Here is a 19,786-nt window from a genome sequence, read left to right as displayed (position 1 = left end):
AACTTTTCCTGTGTTACCCTCAGCAAAGAGCCAGAGCATTCCTTGGAATTGTCTTGGATCTTGGTCTTGATCAGAGTAACTAAGTCTTTCACAATTGATTACTATTACAATGTTGCTGTTATTGTGTGTCTCTTGATTCTGCTTACTTCATTTTGCATCAGTTCATATAAGCCTCTCCAGATTTTTCTGAAACTGCTGCCAGTTCATAAAATCAGGGGTGCCCTTGATTATCCCTGCTTTATAGAGTTGAAAGAACTGGGCCCTCCTCAGAGGAGGAAAGGGAGTTGCTTCAGTAGGAATCCCCTCAGTGGCAGCCCTGATTGATGACCATATAATGTCTACTTGAAGACTTCCAGTGATGGAGAACCCCGTACTTCCTAGGCTGACCATTTCATTGTAGGAGGACTCTAATAGGAAGATCATACAGAGATTAAGAAACAGAACCTGCCTTCCTGGGCCCAACCTTCATAATGACTTCAGAAGCCAGGCCAAGTTTCTAAGCATATTAAGGCCATGGAATGGAATCCATCAGATGAAGAAGGTGACAACCATCCCATCTTGTTCTTCTGCAAGGTGTTGGACAGGGCTAAACTCACAGACAGCACCCCAAAAGACCCTGTGAATCCAAACAGGGTCCGAACTGGGCACTAGACACCACTTTCTTCTGAAACTCTTGTTTTGGTAAATGGGCACACATGGGTCGGGTACCCACCAGGATGACCAATCCAGTGGAAGGAAGGTGAATGGCTGTGAGGTTGATCTTTACCACCATGCCCAGGTAAACAAGGAAAACAAAGTAGAATTGCAGAATAATTGGTCCTAACTCAGGGCATCCAGAATTAAGTGGACAAAGAAGGGCAGTGTTAGCAGGCTTGGGGAGTTAGCAACTGTCAGGTTCTAATGGTACCAACCATTGAGCCCTTTCAGGTTTGAGTGCCAAAGATCCCCCAGTATGAACCACAACTATTTGGGCCTCCAATTCAACCTGTTCCTCATTTAGGTGGCATTTTTATTTAAAAAGAGGAGGATTCAGGCAGCTAGGTGGTACAGTGAATAGAGTACTGACCCTGGAGTCAGGAGGACTTGAGTTCAAATCCAGCCTCAGACACTTAATAATGACCTAGCTGTGTGACCTTGGGCAAGTCACTGAACCCCATTGCCTTAAATAATTTTTTTTAAAAAGAGGAAGATCCTGGGAGAACTCATTTTTCTCCTTTATAGTAACTTTGTCTCCACCCTGGACACAGAGAAGTCCAAGTCTGCATCTTTTTGTTTCCCCTCCCCTTTCACCAACCCAGTTCCTCAGGCCTAACATAGCTAAATGGTAGAAATTAATCTATTAACACTATATCTAAGGAGTTTGTTAATAGGCAATAGTGCCACCATGTCTTGCCAACCCCTTCCAGGGTTTTAGAAAAGATAGGTCTTAAAAGCCTTAAACCAAAGGAGTTGGGCAAATGGTGCAAGCAAGCTGCAGGAAGGTGGAAGACATTTTTAGTAGTCAGGTTATATATATGGGGTTAGACTTTTTTCTTCTTCTCAAGTCAGTTTTTTAGAGATCTGGAAAATGGACCAAACCTGACTCACAGAAGACAGATAATTCAATGTCAGAGTGCCTGTGGATATTTGGGGGTGGGTGGGGGGGAATGTTACAGACCTGGCAGAGACAACTGTTGGATGTTTCAAGGTTTGCCTCTGGTTTTGATGTTTTTAGAGATGGTTGTTTCTGAGTTTTGATGTTTGGAGGAGACCTCTAAGGGCTGTCTGCCTTGGCAAGAGAAGCAAGGAAAAGGATGAAGAGCCTACTGTTTCCATGTTACTAGAATGGGAGGTAGGCAGAGGGCAAGGACAAGGTTTTCCTTTTGAATAAGAGCAGTAAAATAGGGTGATAATAGCCCTTACCTCCCAGGGTTGTTGTAAGGATGAAATGTGATAATAATTGTAAATAATTGTACTTGTGCTTAACACAATGTCTGGCTCATTGTCAATGCTGGATAAATAAATGTTAGCTGTTTTTATGATGGAATCCAACCTCCTCATTTCACAGATGAGGAATTTGAGGTCCTGAGATGCCATGTGATTAGCCTAGAATTAAGCAGGTTAAGTGATAGAAACTAGCTCCTCTAGCCACATGTAGGTTGAGGTTTGATTCCAGATTCTCAGAAACCCAAACTGGGAGAGAAGCTCCTTTCCCTAATTCTGGAGCTGTTTGTGATCATTGCTGAAGCTTGTGGAGATAGCCCTGCCTGAAATTTGGATACTGAAAATAGTGACAGGGCTGCCTCAACTTCCTGAGGCTGCCCTGGAGTCATTGTTTTTGACCTGCAGCAGGAGGTGGATGGAGGAAGAGGAAGAAATCCTCACTACAGATTTCATGGCAAAGTTCTGTTTCCAAAGAACACGGCAGAAGTTGTACCAGGTGAGACTGGTGTATGTAGGGTCCCTCATGGAGGGCATTCATTGTGAAATCTGAGGCTGCCTAATTTCATGTTTTTCTATTTCTTTCAGACTTCCCTTTGAGGGGTGGAAACAGTCACACTTAGTGGAATCAGTGGAATTAGATCCATAAATCATGTGAGGGGCTAGGGTGAGGCAGGAAATAGCAGGAGGTGCTTAAATTGGCACATTCAGGATGGAGTTCTTACTTTCTTTCTTTTTTTTTTTTTCCTTGGAGTTATTATTTTCAAAGTACTTCGAGGTTTCCTAAGCACTTGCCTCACAACCAATTTCAAGAGGAATGTGATACCTCTCCTCATTCGCATCAATTCACTGGGGCTTTTCCATTAGGCACTTGGAACTTGGTTTTTTTAAATATTTGGATATCTTCATTTCAACAGAATTAATTTCCTTTGTTAATCCTATGTATTTTATTTTATGTATTTAAAAACGTGATTCTGAGAAGGAATCCATAAGCTTCAGCAGAAGGATCCACGATGGGGTGGCTAGGTGACGCAGTGGGTAGAGTACCAGCCCTGGAGTCAAGAGTACCTGAGTTCAAATCCGACCTCAGACACTTACTAATTACCTAGCTGTGTGGCCTTGGGCAAACCACTTAACTCCACTGCCTTGCAAAAACCTAAAAAAAAAAAGGATCCAGGACCCCCCAAAAAGATTATTCCCAATGTGACAAATAGTAGGCACTTAAGGATTGCTTCTTTACTGACTGGACAACCCCCTGTATTCATACACAGAGAATGCTCTCTCAGTAGGAAGAGGGTCACAGCTGGTAGTGGAAAGTCCTTACTGTCTCATCCATCAAGAGTGATATAGCCACAGGTATCCCTTCTGTCTTTTGTCCCATCTTCTGTGAGTTCCTTTGGGGATTTCCCCTGGGATGAATTTACCTTACTCTGAGTGTGGGTTAATAGTATCTGGATTCTGTAACTGTGTGTGTAAAGTATTTGTTGTACCCTCAAGTTCCAAAGTGGAATCCGGAAAAACTCACATCTCCATGGGCTCCATGGCACCCAGAATCTGGGAAAGTAGATAGGGTCTACAACCAGACCCAAGGGAAGTATAAATGATCATTTGATGCAAGGTGTGTCTTTCAATTTGGCTCACCAGAAAGCGACTCAAAGCAGAATGAACAGCACTGGGCAATAGGAGGCCCCAGAGGAGATAAGGAAAAGAAGGCAGTTTTTGCTTGCAGCTTGGATGGACAGGTTATTCTCAAGGGGTAGCACCTCTAAGATCTCTCAGAAGCAGAGGTGTATACATTGTGAAACTTAGTGCATTGAGATAGTAAAAGCAACCCAAATTAGCTCATGGGTTACCTTCTTCAAGCCTACATAGAAAAATAGTATGTTACTCTATTCATTTTTCAACAAAAGAATGCACTGTCCACCAGGTAGTGCTGGAATCACACCACTAGCCAAGTGGTTTTTTCAGAGTCTCTGTGGCACTGCTCTGCCATCTCAGTTTCAAAGGTGGGTACTGAGTAGTCTAAAACCTAAAGTTGACCACACTCTGAACTTATCTAGAGAAGACTGAGAAATGCTCCTCACAGATATTACAAAATATATGACTCTACCTTCGTCCACCAAGTGTATTCTGTCTCCTCCTCATTCTAGTTGCTGAACTTCCTAAACTGTGGTACCAGGACTTAATTCAGGAATCCAGATTTAGAGTGACCAGGGCAAGAAGACTCTTCAGACTTCCCCTCACTCCAGGAGAGGAGTAGAAGCAGGGCCACATGTACCTTCAGACTTTTGTACTCTGCAATCTCTTCAGTCCCACAATTTATTTGCTCAATGATTATTCAGTAGAGTTCTGAGTTGAACTAAGAAAAGAAGTCCTAGTGGGTGGGAAGAGCAGAGAATTTGGAAGACTCCACTCTGGTTCATAGGGTTTGTTAGAGGAAACCTTTGGAGAATGGGTTCTGGACTTCAGCTACTCCCTGGGGTTGTTCCCTGCTACCGTGTGTCAGTTCATGGCCATCCCAATCAATCAATCAATCAATCAACAATTACTTATTAAGTATCTACAATTTGCTAAGCCATCTCTCCTAGCATTCGTGTGACTCTTTTACCCCTACTAGGAAGGGGTGCTGTGTCCAAAACTCAGACAGACGCAGAACTCATTTTATTTTATTTTATTTCATCGGTTTTTGCAAAATAATGATTTGCCCAAGGTCATACAACTAGATAATTATTAAGTATCTGAAGCCATATTTGAACTCAGATCCTCCTGACTCTAGGGCTGATCTTCTATCCAGATGCCCCTTCAGAAATCATTTTAAAGACTTTTATTGTTTTGGGAGTTTCCCATGACTTAGGGTGGGGCCCTGTGACCATTAGGACTCCCTCACTCCACCTCCATTGTCTGCACAGTCTCCTCAATCATTTCTAATGGCAGAGGTGTTACTGTCTCCTTCATCACTGCTGTAGTCCCCTCTGGGTAGCGATACTTGCCTTGCCTGAGGAGTACAGGATGAGGCATTTAGGGTTATGTCCTTCCTACTCTCCCCAGTGTTCTCCCCCATTACTCCACCCTGTCCTTGACCTCTCCTTTCCCTTGTGTCCTCCCACCATCACAAGCTCTCCTTCTGCCGGGTACCTGGCTCCTCACCTCTTAGAGATAACAGCTGGGGTGCTCACTTCTCTCTGGATCTTGGTGCCAGCCTGGGTGATCACACATATATCCACATTGCTTCCTGATCCCAGGTCATCCAGGATCCCAGCAGTCACTGCCTCCATCACCAGCTGCTGGCCTTCCTCCAACTGAGAGATGATTAAGGGACAGCCAGAGTTGGGAAAGGAGAATTAGGGTGAGTGGGAAGTGAAGTGTTTGAGAGAACAGAGGATAGGCAATGAGAGAACAGAGAAATAAGAAGGAAGAAGATGAGTGGAGGTGATAGGAAAGGGTGAAGTGACAGAGATAAAGGAAGGGAAGAGGAATTGAATGGACATAGAGGTAAGGAAGTCAGAGGTAAAAATGGCAAAGGGGGACAGTGAGGGAACAGAGAAATGAAGAAGATGGGGGAAATGAAGAGGTATGAATACAGCAGAAGAGAGTGATCAGTCATTCCAACCTTCTGAGTACCCCTCCTTCCCCCTCCCATTCATTCATCCATCCATTTCCCCTTGGATCTCCTCTCCTCCTCTATCTTTTCCCCTAGGCCTCCTCCCTGTGTTCTCTTCCAGAAAGTGAGGCAGCTGATTTTCCATCTTCCTTCTTCCCATCAAGTCTAGCCTCTTAAGGCACTGTGGATCTGCTCAGCCCACCCCAATGCAGGCAAAGTCCTTTTATTTAAGGCTTTCATAGGGTTGTCCTGAGAAAAAAAGCTTGGCCAATCTCAATGCATTCTAGACACATGGGTGGTTGGATGGAAATAAGACCTTTCACCAAATTTTTTTTTTAAAAAACACCTCCTGGGGCAGCTAGGCGGCACAGTGATAGAGCACTGGTCCTGGAGTCAGGGCCCTGATTTCAAATCCAGCCTCAGACACTTATTACCTAGCTGTGTGACCTTGGTTATGTCACTTAACCCCATTGCCTTGCCAAAAAAAAAAAAAAAAAGAATTGCCTTGAGGGCAAAATTGGGGCAGTTAGGTAGCATGGTGGATAGAGCACCAGTCCTGGAGTCAGGAGGACTTGAATTCAAATCTGGCCTCAGATACTTAATATTTACCTGGCTATGTGACTTTGGGCAAATGACTTAACCCCATTGTTTTGCAAAAAAAAAAAAAAAACCCAAAACTTCAATATAATAATTTTTAAAAGACCTTCTATGGGGAGGAGGCACAGTGGATAGAACACCAGCCCTGGAGTCAGGAAGACCTGAGTTTAAATCTGGCCTCAGACACTTAATTACCTAGCTGTGTGACCTTGGGCAAGTCACTTAACCCATTGCCTTTCCAAAAACCAAAAACAAAAAGCTCTAGGAAACCAAGGTCGAATTAAACCACAACAAAAAGACCCAGAAGGAATGAGTCCACAAGGCCCTGGAGCTGGATTCTAGAGACCTCAGTTTCCTAGCCCCTATGCCTGGTCATCACTCTGCCTTGTTGAGGTTTGGGGGGCTGTATCTACCTTTGATTGAAGCTAGGTTTCTTCACCAGTTCTGAACTCTTGTTGCCAGATGTCCTTAGGAACATTGGATCAAAATTTGCCTCTACAACTTGCCCCCTTGAACCTAGTTTGGCCCTTGGGATTAAGCAGACCTTATGGGTCCCTTCTCTCCCCTGCAAAAAAATTCCTATAGTCCATCTACAATTTGCCAATTCCCTCCTATCTAATAGAGAATACATGTAAACATTTTAAGATTTGCAGTGTTTTACAAATATTCTATGTTAGGAACAGGCTGCCTTTCTTCCCATTTCACAGACATCCTGTACTTTCCACTCTTCAGCCCCCTAATGCTTTCTCATTTCCTGGCTGAGGAAGTGTCTACCTCTCATTTACAGAGCCCCAGAGGTGGTGGATGGGTTCTGAGCTCTGTGTATCCTAGCCTCTTCCCACATCCCCCAGGTTCTCAGACCCAAGGACTTAGATGGGTTTGCGATAAGCAAAAAATGTTCCCCCACACATAATGTAGATGGGAGAAAGTTACTCCCCACAGTAAAGAAAACTAATTTCAACATAACAGTTCGTAGGGAGGAATGAAGAAGGGAGTTGAGGAGATGGGGAGGATGAGGATGGTGGTCCAGGAGCAGAATGGGGGAAGGGAGCTCTCACCGTCATATTTGGTCTGAAGCGATCCTCTAGCACAGAAATGGCTGGTCCCTGTCCAGAACCTTTTGAAAGGTGAAGTGCAGTAGTGATGAGAAATGATAGGTATTGGGTAGTCTCCCTAAGAGACCCTTTCTACAATCCCTCAATACACACCTCCTGTTCTGGTTTGCTACAATATACATTTAGGACTGGGAGGTCTGTTTTATGAGATGGGGAGTCGGTGTTGGTGGTGAAGTAGTTGAATGGGGAAAATATCTTTAGGAATATTTGTTCTCAGAGTTCTCTAATAATAAAGTTTTAAAGTACATATTATCTCACTGGATCCTCTCGTTAACCTTCTGAAATAGGGTGCTATTACATTTTATAGATGAGGAAACCAAAGCTGAGGGGGGATGGATAAGTAACTTGCCTAGGGTCACATGTCTAGTAAAATAAAGATCTGAACTCAGTTCTTCCTGACTCCAAGTTTATTAACTGTATTAATTGTGCCTTGTAAATTACACTGGAGCAGATTTAGAAAGAATGAGTATAAAGAAACCTTTTCCAACAACTATTGCCATCCTGTTTAAGGAAGTAAATGGGAGTTAAATTTGAAGCTGGAGGTCCTAGATTTGAATTTTGACTCTTGTTTACTTCCTGTGTCAATACTGGGCTATCTGAACTTCAGCTTTCTCACTGTAAAATAACTTCTGGGCATTTTAACTGAGATTCTGTGATTCTAGGAATCCAGGGGTAGAGGAGGTCTGCCACTCTAGAGACTCACCCATGGCAGTGAAGAGCAGATGGCTGTAGGAGCCATGGGGATGCACACTGTAGAGATGGGGACCTGTGACATCCACTCCTCCTACAATCAAGGAGGCCCCAATATGGCCCTGGTAGCTATAGAGAGAAATGTCATTATTTCTTTTCCCCACACCTAGGTTCCCCTAACCAGTCCCGGTTCCCTCCAGCTCTTAACCTCCCACCCTATTTTATCTTCCAGTCTCCATCCCAAGCATTCACTCTGTCTCCTTTATAGATCTCCCCAATGTCTTCCTAATTTTCCCTCCCCAGTTCCCACATCACCGGAATAGCATTTGACGGAGCATTCGGGTAACAGTGGCCACCCGTGGCTTCCTGCCCGTGGACAAAGCATGTAGCTCCATGTTGGATGCCATTAATTGTGTGGTCATATCAGCATCTGCTGCCACCCCTGCCCCACAGCAACTGAAAAGAAAGTCAGCATTAGATAAAGAGACTTGTAGGGAAGAAGGTTCAAGCTAGGCCAGGTTGGGGTGGTCTGGGGGCAGAGGAAACCCTGAAGCAAAAAGCCAACTAATACTAATTATGAAAAAACATCGGGTTTGGAACCAGAGGGTTTGTTTTTTGAACTTCAGCTCTGCCACTAACTCATTTCCTTCCCTGTGTATTCAGTTTCCTCATTTGTAAAATAAGGTTGGCCTAGATGATTTCTGATGGACCCTCCAGCTCCAATTCCTTTGTACTAAGGAGTAGATAGCTGGGGATGAATAGGAAAAGGGCAGGGAGCTGAGATAGGAAAGGTAACTCACTAGATGTTTGGGGAGATGAAGTGGATTTTTTCACAGTTCTTATCAGCTACAACTGAGTCATTGGTGGCCCGGGTGTCTGACCCAAGGATGACTCCCTCCTAGAAAAGAGGTCCAGTCTTGGTTCAAGCCCTCAATACCCTACTAGCACTATCTCCTCACTTCCTCACCAAAATCAGTTCCCTTCATCACCACCTCCACCACTAACACCCACAACTGAGCTGTCTCTCCCATCCCCACTCCAACCCCCATTCCTCCTCACCTTAAACACAATGCCAGCGATGGTGGTACCAGTTTTTCGGGCATGGGGGACATGGAGACCCTTTAGGGAAGACTCTAAAAATGTGTTTCTGGGGTGTAGGAAATGGGAAAAGAAGACTCTCTGAAGCTAGGAATCCCACTAGAGGGTGTCTTTCTAGTTCCTTGAACTTAGACCTTTTAGGATAGAATATAGTGTCCCCCCCCATCTCCCCCCATCCCAGGACACCCAGCCCCAAGACTTTCCATTTAAGAATTGCAATAACCTCTCTAAATTGCCTCATCCCCTCCCCCACCCAGGCAGTTTCACTTTTCTTTTCCAGTTCCCAGAAATTCAAAGCAAGTACCCAAACTCATCAGAGAAAACATGAACCCCCACCTCCCCAATCCTGGACTCCAAAACTCAATCTGGCTTCCTCTTACCTCTGGCAGTTCTCGAAGGAGAAGCCCCCCTGGGCCTCCCAAGTTGGGTGAAGCATGGTCTGAGCTGAGTGGATGTGAGGTGGAGAGCCTGGGGAGGAGGCTAGGCAGGTGTGATGAAGAGGAGGCTGGAAAGATCGGGGTAGTCAGGAGGGGGCAAGAAGATGGTGCTGGGGTCCAGGCTCCTAAAGAACACGGAGAGGATTGTGCACAACTAATTTGGACACTTCCTTTTCTTGGTACTTCAGCTTTCACTTTCACCTTAGCTAACAAAGGAGAGAGAGGAGGGGCTGGGTTGTTGATGGAGGGAGATGGGGAGCAGGAAGGCTGCCTGAGCTCTTTTCTGGGGCATCCTTGCCTCCCCACCCTAAACCTTCCCCCACATATCCCATCTTAGGGCCCCCATCACTAGTGAAGGAATATCAAACACAGAAGCTGCCTGTATCCTATTTACTTCTGCTACCGCTGCTGAGGACGATCCTTTTGAGATTGGTTCCCCTGGGAGGGTAGGTCTGCCTCTTGTCAGTAATTCTAGTGATTCACATGGTGATCCTAGGAGCTGTAATTTTGCCTCCCTTTGTAAGCAGAGGAAGTTGACATTATTATCCCCATTTTACAGGGGAGGAAACTGAGACAGAAGTTCAATGACTTGCCTCGGATCCTACAACATGTATCCAAGAGGATCTTTGAACTCCTGAAGCCAAATCCAGTACCAAATCCAGATCTCTATTAGCTTGAGAAAAATTCTTTAATTTTGCTATCTCCTCAAACCATTGGTCTTTCTTCCACTTTTCTCAGCTAACTCCTAGAAAAAGTTGTCTACACTTTTCACCTTTACTGCCTCACTTTACCCATTTGCCGTCTGGCTTCCTGTTCCACCATTTGACCTCTCTTTCCAAGTTTACCAACAGCCTCTTAACTGATAAATCAAACGAACTTTTCTTATTCTGTTTTAAAAGAATCATTCATTACCTTTGAGACACCCCTACCCAAAGTAGGTTCATGTGATTTCCTGAAGAATGACACTGTGGTGCAGTATATATTGGGGAGACATGCCCCTAGCAGGGAAGCTCAGAAGAGAGAGAAGGTAAAATCTCTTAAATGACTAATGGGAACCTCTAGAGCTGTTCCCAACACCCAATATATCCTGTGCTTGCATCCCTGGGGTCTACTGACAGTGAACATTCTAGGTAATAATAGTTTTCTCCTTGGTGGAGCTGAAATTTCATCTCCTTCCTTTTCTTCTTGTGTATTCTTTATCCTAAACAAATCTGTACAAATTCCCTAATAACCATTTATTACTTACAATGATAAATGCTGATTGTCTTTTTAAAAAAATAATATTTTTTCAGTTACATGAAAAGATAGTTTTCAACATTCATTTTTGTAAGATTTTGAGTTTGGATTTTTTTCCCTCCCTCCTCTACAAGATAGCAAGCAATCTGATATAGGTTATGTATGTACAATCATGTTAACTATATCTCCATATTAGTCACATTATGAAAGAAGAATCAGGACCAAAGAAAAAAAAACAAGAACAAAGAAAAACAAACAAACAAACAAATGAGAATAGTGTGCTTTGATCAAGCATTCAGAAGCCATAATTCTTTCTCTAGATATGGATGGCATTTTCCATCATGTCTTTTCGAAATGCCCTGGATCACTATATTGCTGAGAAGAGCTAAGTGAAGGCACAGTGTTGCTATTACTGTGTACAGTTTTCTCCCTGGTTTCCTTATGTAACTCAGTATCAGTTTGTTTTCTGCTCCTCATTTTTTGTGGCACAATTGTATTCCATTACATTCACATATAGCTTGTTAGCCATTCCCCAAATGATGGACATCCCCTCAATTTCCAATTCTTTGCCACCACAAATAGCATCCCTGGAGGACAGTAGGTGGTACAGTGGAGAGAGCACTGAGGGAGGACCTGAGTTCAAATTCAGCCTCAGTCACTTAATAATTGCTTAGTTGTGTGACCTTAGGCAAGTCACTTAAACCTGTTGCCTTGCACAAAAAATCCATTCCTAGAAATATTTTTATATAAATCGGCACTTTCCCCTTTTTTTATGATCACTTTGTGACACAGACCTAGTGGTGATATTGCTGGATCAAAGGGTATGCACATAATCCAACCATTCTAGAGAGCAATATGGAACTATGCCCAAAGAGCAACAAAATTGATCATACCCTTTGACCCAACAATGCCAGTACTAGGCCTATATCAAGAAGAAATAATAATAAATAGGGAAATTCCCACATGCTCCAAAATATTCATAGCAACTCTTTTTTGTAATGGCAAAAATTGGTAATTGAGGTTATACCCATCAGCTGGAGAATGGCTAAACAAGTTATGGCATATGAATGTTATGGAGTACTACTGTTCTATAAGAAACTATACATGGGGGTGGCTAGGTGGCGCAGTGGATAGAGCACTGGGCCTGGAGTCAGGAGTCTCTGAGTTCAAATCCGGCCTCAGACACTTAATCATTACCTAGTTGCGTGGCCTTGGGCAAGCCACTTAACCCCATTGCCCTGTTAAAAAAAAAAGAAAGAAAGAAACTATAAATGGTCAGACTCTAGAGAAGCACAGAATGAACTGCAGGATCTGATGCTGAGCAAAAGGAGTAGAACCAAAAGAACATTGTACACCTTAACAACAACATTGTGAGTTGATCAACTATCATAGATGCAACTCTTCTCAGCAGTTCAGAAAGCTAGGACAACCCTGGGAGACCTGTTATGGATAATGCTATCCACATCCAGAAGAAGAAAAGCAAAACAAAACAAAGAAAAACCTACAGAATCTAAATGACCACTATGTTCACTTTTATTTTTTTTTAGAAAAATTTTATTTATTTTGAGTTTTATAATTTTTCCCCCATATATTCACTTATATAAAATTTCTTCTCATGGTTTTCTTTTTTCCCTTAGTTTTAATTTATCATACAGAAAATGACTAATCTGTAAACATGTTAAACACAAATGTACAGTAATCACCAGACTGTTCACTACGGAGAGGATGAGGGTAGAAAGGGAGGGTGGAAGGAAATTATGCAACTTATAAATATGTAGATGCATGTGGATGAATGTTGAAAAACTTTCAAAACATTGATTGGAAAAATAAAATAAATTATTGGGGAAAAATAAAAATAAATAAATGTGATGGGGGAAAAGGTATGCACAGCTTTATAGTTCTTCAGAATGGTTGGATCAATTCACAATTCTACCAACAATGCATTAGTATCCTTATTTTTCCATATCCCTTTTCTATGTTTATTGTTTTCCTTATGTGTCAGGTTAGCCAGTCTGATAGATATAAGGTAGTATCAGAGTTGTTTTAATTTGAATTTCTCTAATCAATAGTGATTTAGAACATTTTTTCATGTAACTTTTTATAACTGAATTTTTCTGAAAACTGCCTGTACATATCCTTTTGACCATTTATTGATTGGGAATGGCTCTTATTTTTATAAATTTGGCTGAGTTTCTTATAAATTTGAGAAATGAGGCCTTTATCAGAGAAGTTTACTATAAATTTCTTTCCCTCAGTTTACTGCTTTCCTTCTAATTTTCATTTCAATTCAATATAAATTACCTGTTTTACTTCCCATAATCTTCTCTCATTTGATGAAAAACACTTCCCGTATTCATTTGCTTATGATATTATATTTTATGTCTGAATCATGTACCAATTTTGACCTTATCATGGATTATGGCATGAGATGTTGTTCTGTCTAGTTTCTGCCAAATTGTTCTCCCATTTTCCTGACAATTTCTATCAAATGATGAGCTTTTGCTCCCAAAAAGCTTAGAACTTTGGATTTCTCAAAGACTAAATTACTATAGTTTTTTACTACTGTGCATTTTGTACATAATCTATTCCATTGACTCATTACTCTATTTCTTAGCCAGTATCAAATTATTCACTTTGTAATATAGTTTTAAATCTGGTACTGTTGGGTCACCAAGTTTCACAGTTTTTCAAAACTGATTCCCTTGATCTTAATCCTTTTGCCAATTTTTATTCCTTTAAGTTTTTTCTTGTTTTATTGCTATAGCTAGCATTTTAATACAATATTGAATAATAGTAATAATAATTGATTTGTCTTATCCCTAATCTTATTGAAAAAACTTCTAGCTTCCCATTACAGATGCTTGTTCTTCATTTTACCTAGCTAATCATTTTGAGAAAGACTCCATTTATTCCTATGCTTTCTATTGTTTTAATAAGAATAGGGATTAATTCTTTTTTAAAAAAAAAAGCATAATTGTTTTTAAAAATGAAATGAACAGAGCCAGGAAAACTATTTACGCAATAAAGCAATATTGTTAAAAAAAAAAAAAAAAAGGGAGGGCCCAGACAACTGTGAAAGGCTTAGTAACTCTGATCAACCACAATTCCAAAGAACTCATTATCAAATATACTATCCACTTCCAGATAGAATTGGTCTCTGAGTGCACATGGAAACATATGTTCTTTTCCTTCCATTTTAAAAATCTTGGACAGAGGTAATGCAATCATTTGTGTTGCATGATTTTAAACATTTGTAATGGGTTTTATTTTCTTGTCTTCTCAATGAATGAAGAAGTGGGAAAGGGGAGAAAGAGAATTTAGAACTGAAAATAAAATAAAATTGAATTTTAAAAATATTGATGATTTGTCTAGAAACAAGGTAGGGATGGAGAGGGGTGAAGAGGGAGGCCATGAATCAGGTAATGAAATCATTTAGAAAGGAAGGAGAATATCTTGGGGGTTGATAGATAATGGCTACCAGAATCTTGATGGGGTAATCCATTTTGAAGTTCATACAACTTTCGAAATGAAGAGGTTCCTCAAATAATTGTGATAGAGGATCCGGAAGTGGCATTTGGGAGCAAGGAATAGTCTGATTCCTTACCATGACCAGGAGTCTAGGGGTAAGAGAGAAAATGAAGCCATTACTGGAAAGATGGTCAGAGATACAGTGACATATCCAAAGGAAGCCAGATCTCAGGGAGAGCTAGAAGATGGCAAGAGAAGAAATTTAAAATGAAAGGAAGTTTTTGAATCATGGACAAAATTTCCATAGAGGGCATGGTGAAGGGACAAGAAAATCTGGAGTGGGACATTGGGAGGGAGGGGTTGAAGTGGATGGGAATGTTTTTGTTGTTTATTCTTTGTTTTCAAAGAGGACCATGACATCAGGAAGGTGATATCATGACTTATCATGATGTCATAAGTGAGAAAGAACTGTTCAGTTACCAACCTCACTTTCTCCTTCAGAACCATTTGGGTCCAGTGACTAGATGGATGAGGATAGCTGGAAATGGCCCTGGATGCAGTGGGAGACCAGATCTCAGTTTATTTGAGGCAACAATCATTCATGATAAGGCTAGTAAGAAATGAGGCAAAAAAAAAATAACCTCTTTTACTTATTCAAAAAAAAAATCAACTTCGGACACAGAGACCAAAACTGGAACAATTGACTCTTACCCTGTGTAGTTTCATTTATGAATTCTTGAAACATTACTGTAAAACAAGGTTTTGATAAAGCCCACTGAAATTCAAATGGAACTTGATCATGCCATAAAGCCAAATTACTCTGGTTCTCACTGATTGGCCAGTAATAGTCAATAATAGCCCAAATCCCACTTGGTCATTGGGTTTTGAGGATTCAGAGTGAAGGCCCAGATAACCGAGGTTGTAGGGGAGGTTTGTTCTTTTGAGATGGGTGACTCAGGATCACAGGGATGGAGGTCTTCAGTATAGAAGGCTGCAAAAAATTCAAGAGCAATAAGGGCTAAGGGAAAAAAAAGTCTAAATCTAGAAAATGAGCATTGTTGCCAACCTTGGTGGTATGCAGTTCTAATCATGCAATGGAATTATAATCCAGATATTACTTTGTTTTACTTATTAATATTATGTATCATAGGTACATTTGGGTCTTATCTCCCTATATGACTATAAAAACCAGAGGGATCCTTCCCTATCTAAACTTTTTATCTCTTTTCCCATTCCCCATCGTCTATCACAGTGCTCTGCACACAATGCATGATCAATAATTGTTTATTATTGTTTTCTTCCCACTTTCAGAGTCAGACCCTCCTTTCTCCCTAGTCCCTCCAGAGCTAGGCTTTAAAGAAGTTCTTATTCATATCGTCTGTTGTCTCCTCATCCCCAGGCAGGGTTGTAACAGGAGGGTCCCCAACTGAGGAGCAGAACCAAACTTTAGAGAGATGTGGTACCAGCTGCTTTTGGCCCCCTGAAGTAGACTACTGGTCTGTGTCCTTGTCTGTGTCTGTGTCCCTGTGGGTCGAGTCCTTGGAGCAGGGAAGGTCTGGGTGGGAGTCCTTGCTGGCCTTTGTCCTATAGTTGCCCAGTAGGATGGAGTTGATATAATCCAGGGTCTGGTTGCTGAAGACCATATTGAGGTGCTGCAGGCCGGGCACTGGAAACACATGGACTGGTTGGGGCTGCTGGTTCTGCCAGCGTGCACAAAGCTCCATGCTTCGGGTGGCCACCGTGTCATCACCATCCTCATAGAGGATGGACACAGGGTCGTTGTAAGGGAAGCTCTCATCATAGATGTAGGTGTGGGGCGTGGGCAGCCCCACGCCATAGAGGCAGTAGACCTCTACACCTGGTGCAGGCAGCTCTGCCAGCAGGTCACGTGTCTGCAACCACATGTACCACCCATCTTCAAAGTGCAGATCTTCAAAAAATCGCTGAAAGTTCTGAAAGGTGTAATTTAGACTAGGGGTGGAGAAGAAGATGTGGTCCTCTGGCCAAGCTAGGCGAGAGGGGAACATCCATGGGGAGGCGATAGTCCTCCGCTGTTCCTCTCGGAGCTTGATGTTCGACATGATCGGGATGCCCTGGTTATCTCCTGGTCACAGGACATAGCATGAGGAACGTGGAGCCCACCACAAGATTCAGTGCTGACCACCCTAAACCTCACCCCGTAACACCCCCAATCCATGCTCTGGTTAAAACCTGATCCCAAACAGGCCTCCAGATCCCCCCACCACAAAGTCAGCTTCAAAGCTTGATCTGTATCCCAAACCCCCCAATGGGTCACAGCCTTGCCCAGGCTTCAGCCCACACCTCAAATGGTCCAGACTCTGTCTTCTGCCTTTTCTTTGTATCTTCAATGGGAGCAGGATGCCCATCACATGGTGGGTATGTTTGCTGATATTAGATGCTGACCCAGATCCCAAATCATCCCTGACCTGACTCAGAGCCAGAGCCCTGGGACTTTGACATTCCTATTGACTCACAATTGCCCCTTCCTTCCCCCTGTGTCTTCTCATCACCCCACTTCTTCCAAGAGCCCCAGAGGGAGTTCAGGAGACAAAATCCCCAATGGTGACACATATAAAAGGGGAACCCCATAAATCTGTATCCTCTCCTAGGAGGATTAAATCTGGTGAGTGTGTACATGTGAACATCAGGATGTTTCTTTGCATTCAGGGGTATAGGTATATATGTATGGCTTGTCTAACATGTGGTTGGGGGCTAGTTCTGGTTCTGAGGGTGTGTAGTTGTAGGTGGGGTCTGCTCTTTTTGTGAGGGAATCTGAATGTGTCTCCTCGGGTTTTTACATGGATATATTTCTGCATTTCTCTTTCCCTGTGTCTAAGTGGCTAATGACCTTACCAGAAGCTAGGACCTTCATGGGCTTGATGGAGCCAGCCCAGGGGGCTCCCAGCGAGATGAAGCCATCGATGAATCGGTCCTTCCAGGCCTGAGGCTGATGCAGAAGGAAGTAGAGCAGATGAAGGTTGCCCAGGCTGTGTCCAATGAGGAAAACAGGCTTCCCGTAGGTGGTGTACATCTCCTCCACTAGCCCTGCTAGCTTCTGAAAGTATTCTTCCTGCTGGGCTGGGGCCAGAGAGGTGTGGGACACCAGGCCGGATCCCTTGCTCTGGGCTCCCATCCTCCTTCAAACCCATCCATGCCCAAAGCCTTCCTCCCATACTCCCCCTCCCCACTCTACTCACTGGGGTCCAGTCTCCAATCATAAGGCGCAGCCCGAACTGTCTCATCTCTCACATACCCATTGTTGACAAGATTTTGGACTAAAGTGTGCATGTAACCTTCATTGGGGTGGGGAGTTGGGGTAGAGATACAGAATAAAGGGATTCATTCCAGTTACAGAGCAATCTGGGGCCCTCAGCCTGGCAGAGACCTTGGTTTGGGTACCTTCTCTCTTCCCCTCCAACTCAACCCCAGAGTATGGGTCTTAGGTGACCTGCACTCTCAAGTTGGTTCCAGGCTTTCATGAAATCAACCTGGGCACCCAGCTTTACATCTGCCTACCTGCCAGCTTGTTGGGGTCCAGATATTCCACAGAGAAGGTTTTGCCAAAGCCTGGGACCCGAATCTGCACACCAGGGGCATTGAACATTTGTCCCGTGGTCCTGTTGTAGACCACTCTGCAGAGTCAAAAAGGAGGCTCAGAGGATAGCTAGGTGGCACAGTGGATAAAGCATCTGTCCTGGAGTCAGGAGTACCTGAGCTCAAGTGCAGCCTCAGACAATAATTGCCTAGCTGTGTGACCTTGGGCAAGTCACTAACCTCATTGCCTTATATAAATTTTTTTAAAAAAATTAAAAAAGGAGGCTCAGTTTCCAAAGTTTTCATGACTATGTGGAGGGAGGGGGGATGGGGGTGCATGCAGGTAGACAAAGCTTGGATGTGTGTATATGTATGCAGAGAGGAGGGAAGAAGGCGAGAGGGTGGGCAACCCCTGGATAGTGTAGTCAGCACAGGTTCAGTCATAGGCTGGGCTGGATGTGTCTGGGGTTTCTTTCAACTCTGAGCTTCTGGGACTGGGTTGTGGGGCTGGATGCATGGATGCATGTTGGCCTTGTGTTGTTTGACATGGCCTGAGAAGAGTCCTGAAGGACTCCTATGGGGGTCACTGCTCTCTGGGCCAGCTTCCTCTTCTCCACAATGATGGTCATAACCCTTGTACTATTGGATCGAATGAACAATTGATTATATTTAAAAGTTTAGGGAGCTAACAGTGTATCTGAGTGTGTGGAGACATCTGGACTAAGGGCTTAGGGTGGTGGGGGAGTGCCTTGGTTGGGGAGGGTGGCTAAGTGTGGATCTCAGGGCCCACCTAGTGTTGTCAATCCAACAGTCAACCCCGAGGGGCAGGAACATGTTGAGGTCGAACCAGATGGTGAAGAAGTCCTTGGTCTTCCGATAGCACAGCCAGTTGACCACATTTGGCTTGTCCAGCTTGGCTTCCAGTTGATTCCCCAAGTAGCCAGGCACTGTGGGCATGAGGCCCTCACCCTCACACATCACACATTCCCCACTTCCTCTGACCCCTTTTGAGGGGAAGAGATTGTAATTCTGAGCCCTGGGCTCCCACCAGGAAGGGAGGGACAGTGTCCCTGACCCCCACCTGGGACAGTGCTAGATAAACACAAACATCCCTTTTCTTCCCTCCAGGGCCTCAGCCAAAGTCCAGGATGGAGCAAACAGCCTAGGCAGGGCCCCTGGACAAGAAGCTACCAGAAATGAAGAGGTGAGATGTGGTCAGTGGGATCTGGGGTGGGGGGGAAGAGAAGACCCTGGTCACCCCATCAGTCAGGATTCCCTCCCTTTGTCCCAGCTCATGGTAGGGGGTGAAATGAGTTTCTAAGTCCCTGGGGGCATCCTTCCAAGCTGGAAGGTTAGCTGGGGCTGGAGGAGTGGATCCTGCTTCCCCAAACTGGAGCCGTATTTCTCCCACATCCCTCTGAGCCCCTTGCCCAGCTCCCTGGCCCCCTCCTCACCCAGGCACTCACCCTCCATTGCCCAGGTCGAAGGAGGGCTTGGGCTGGGAGAGCCTTACCTAGGACCACAGGTCTGGTGTGGTTGTTGAGGGCAGCCTTGGGGGTGGCACTTGGGGGAAAGAGGACGTTGAGGAGCCAGAAGGGGGTGGCCAAGGGGAGCAGAAGGAGAAAGCCCAGGAAGGAGCAGCGACAGCCCAGAAGCCCCATGCTGCCGGTGCCTCGAGCAAGCGCAGGCCAGTCTTAGTCCCTTATCAGGGGACGCTTGTGGGTGGCAAGGGGAGGGACTGGAGGAGGGCAGCTGCTGGAGGAGCCAGGGGGACCTGGCTGTGGGGGAGGGGAGGGCTCAGGCCCTGGAGCTCTGCGGCAGTGGGAGGGAATGGGGAAGTGAGGCTGGGAAAATGTGGAAAAAGTGACTGGGCATTGACCTTGGGACCTCTTCTCTAAGCCCTGGACTTAGCCAGGAAGCCAGCCAGGACTCTGTCCTAGGAACATGTGCCTAATGGGACAGTGCCAGAAAACTTGACTTCAAATTCTGCCTCAGATCTACTAGCTGGGCAAAGCACAGGACCCCTTCTCCTTTCTAGCAGGGCAGTCTTTATTTTTTTGTTTTTTGCA

At 44.1% G+C, this 19,786-nt stretch overlaps 2 protein-coding genes across 3 annotated transcripts; both read right to left on the bottom strand.

The window, feature by feature from the left end:
• Nucleotides 1–4,576: 4,576 nt before the first annotated feature.
• PSMB10 (proteasome 20S subunit beta 10) lies at nucleotides 4,577–9,666 on the bottom strand. Its single transcript, XM_074202130.1, has 8 exons — nucleotides 9,402–9,666; nucleotides 8,983–9,070; nucleotides 8,724–8,821; nucleotides 8,239–8,379; nucleotides 7,937–8,052; nucleotides 7,177–7,235; nucleotides 5,068–5,219; nucleotides 4,577–4,915 (listed from the first exon to the last, which is right to left on the bottom strand). Exons 1-8 carry the CDS (start codon nucleotides 9,455–9,457, stop codon nucleotides 4,804–4,806), a joined length of 822 nt encoding a protein of 273 aa, XP_074058231.1. The 5' UTR covers nucleotides 9,458–9,666; the 3' UTR covers nucleotides 4,577–4,803.
• Nucleotides 9,667–15,179: 5,513 nt separating this feature from the next.
• LCAT (lecithin-cholesterol acyltransferase) lies at nucleotides 15,180–19,466 on the bottom strand. 2 transcript variants are annotated; one of them, XM_074202124.1, is made up of 6 exons: nucleotides 19,231–19,466; nucleotides 18,508–18,721; nucleotides 17,700–17,815; nucleotides 17,381–17,476; nucleotides 17,037–17,261; nucleotides 15,180–16,266 (listed from the first exon to the last, which is right to left on the bottom strand). In XM_074202124.1, exons 1-6 carry the CDS (start codon nucleotides 19,376–19,378, stop codon nucleotides 15,653–15,655), a joined length of 1,413 nt encoding a protein of 470 aa, XP_074058225.1. In that variant the 5' UTR covers nucleotides 19,379–19,466; the 3' UTR covers nucleotides 15,180–15,652. The 2 variants fall into 2 exon arrangements, with proteins under 2 accessions (XP_074058225.1, XP_074058226.1); XM_074202125.1 differs by having other exon boundaries at nucleotides 15,184–16,266; nucleotides 18,508–18,664; nucleotides 19,231–19,462.
• Nucleotides 19,467–19,786: the final 320 nt, after the last annotated feature.

This window comes from Macrotis lagotis, chromosome 1 (genome assembly GCF_037893015.1).
Source record: "Macrotis lagotis isolate mMagLag1 chromosome 1, bilby.v1.9.chrom.fasta, whole genome shotgun sequence".
Classification (NCBI taxonomy): Eukaryota; Metazoa; Chordata; class Mammalia; order Peramelemorphia; family Peramelidae; genus Macrotis; species Macrotis lagotis.
This window is presented reverse-complemented; position numbering and strand designations above follow the sequence as displayed.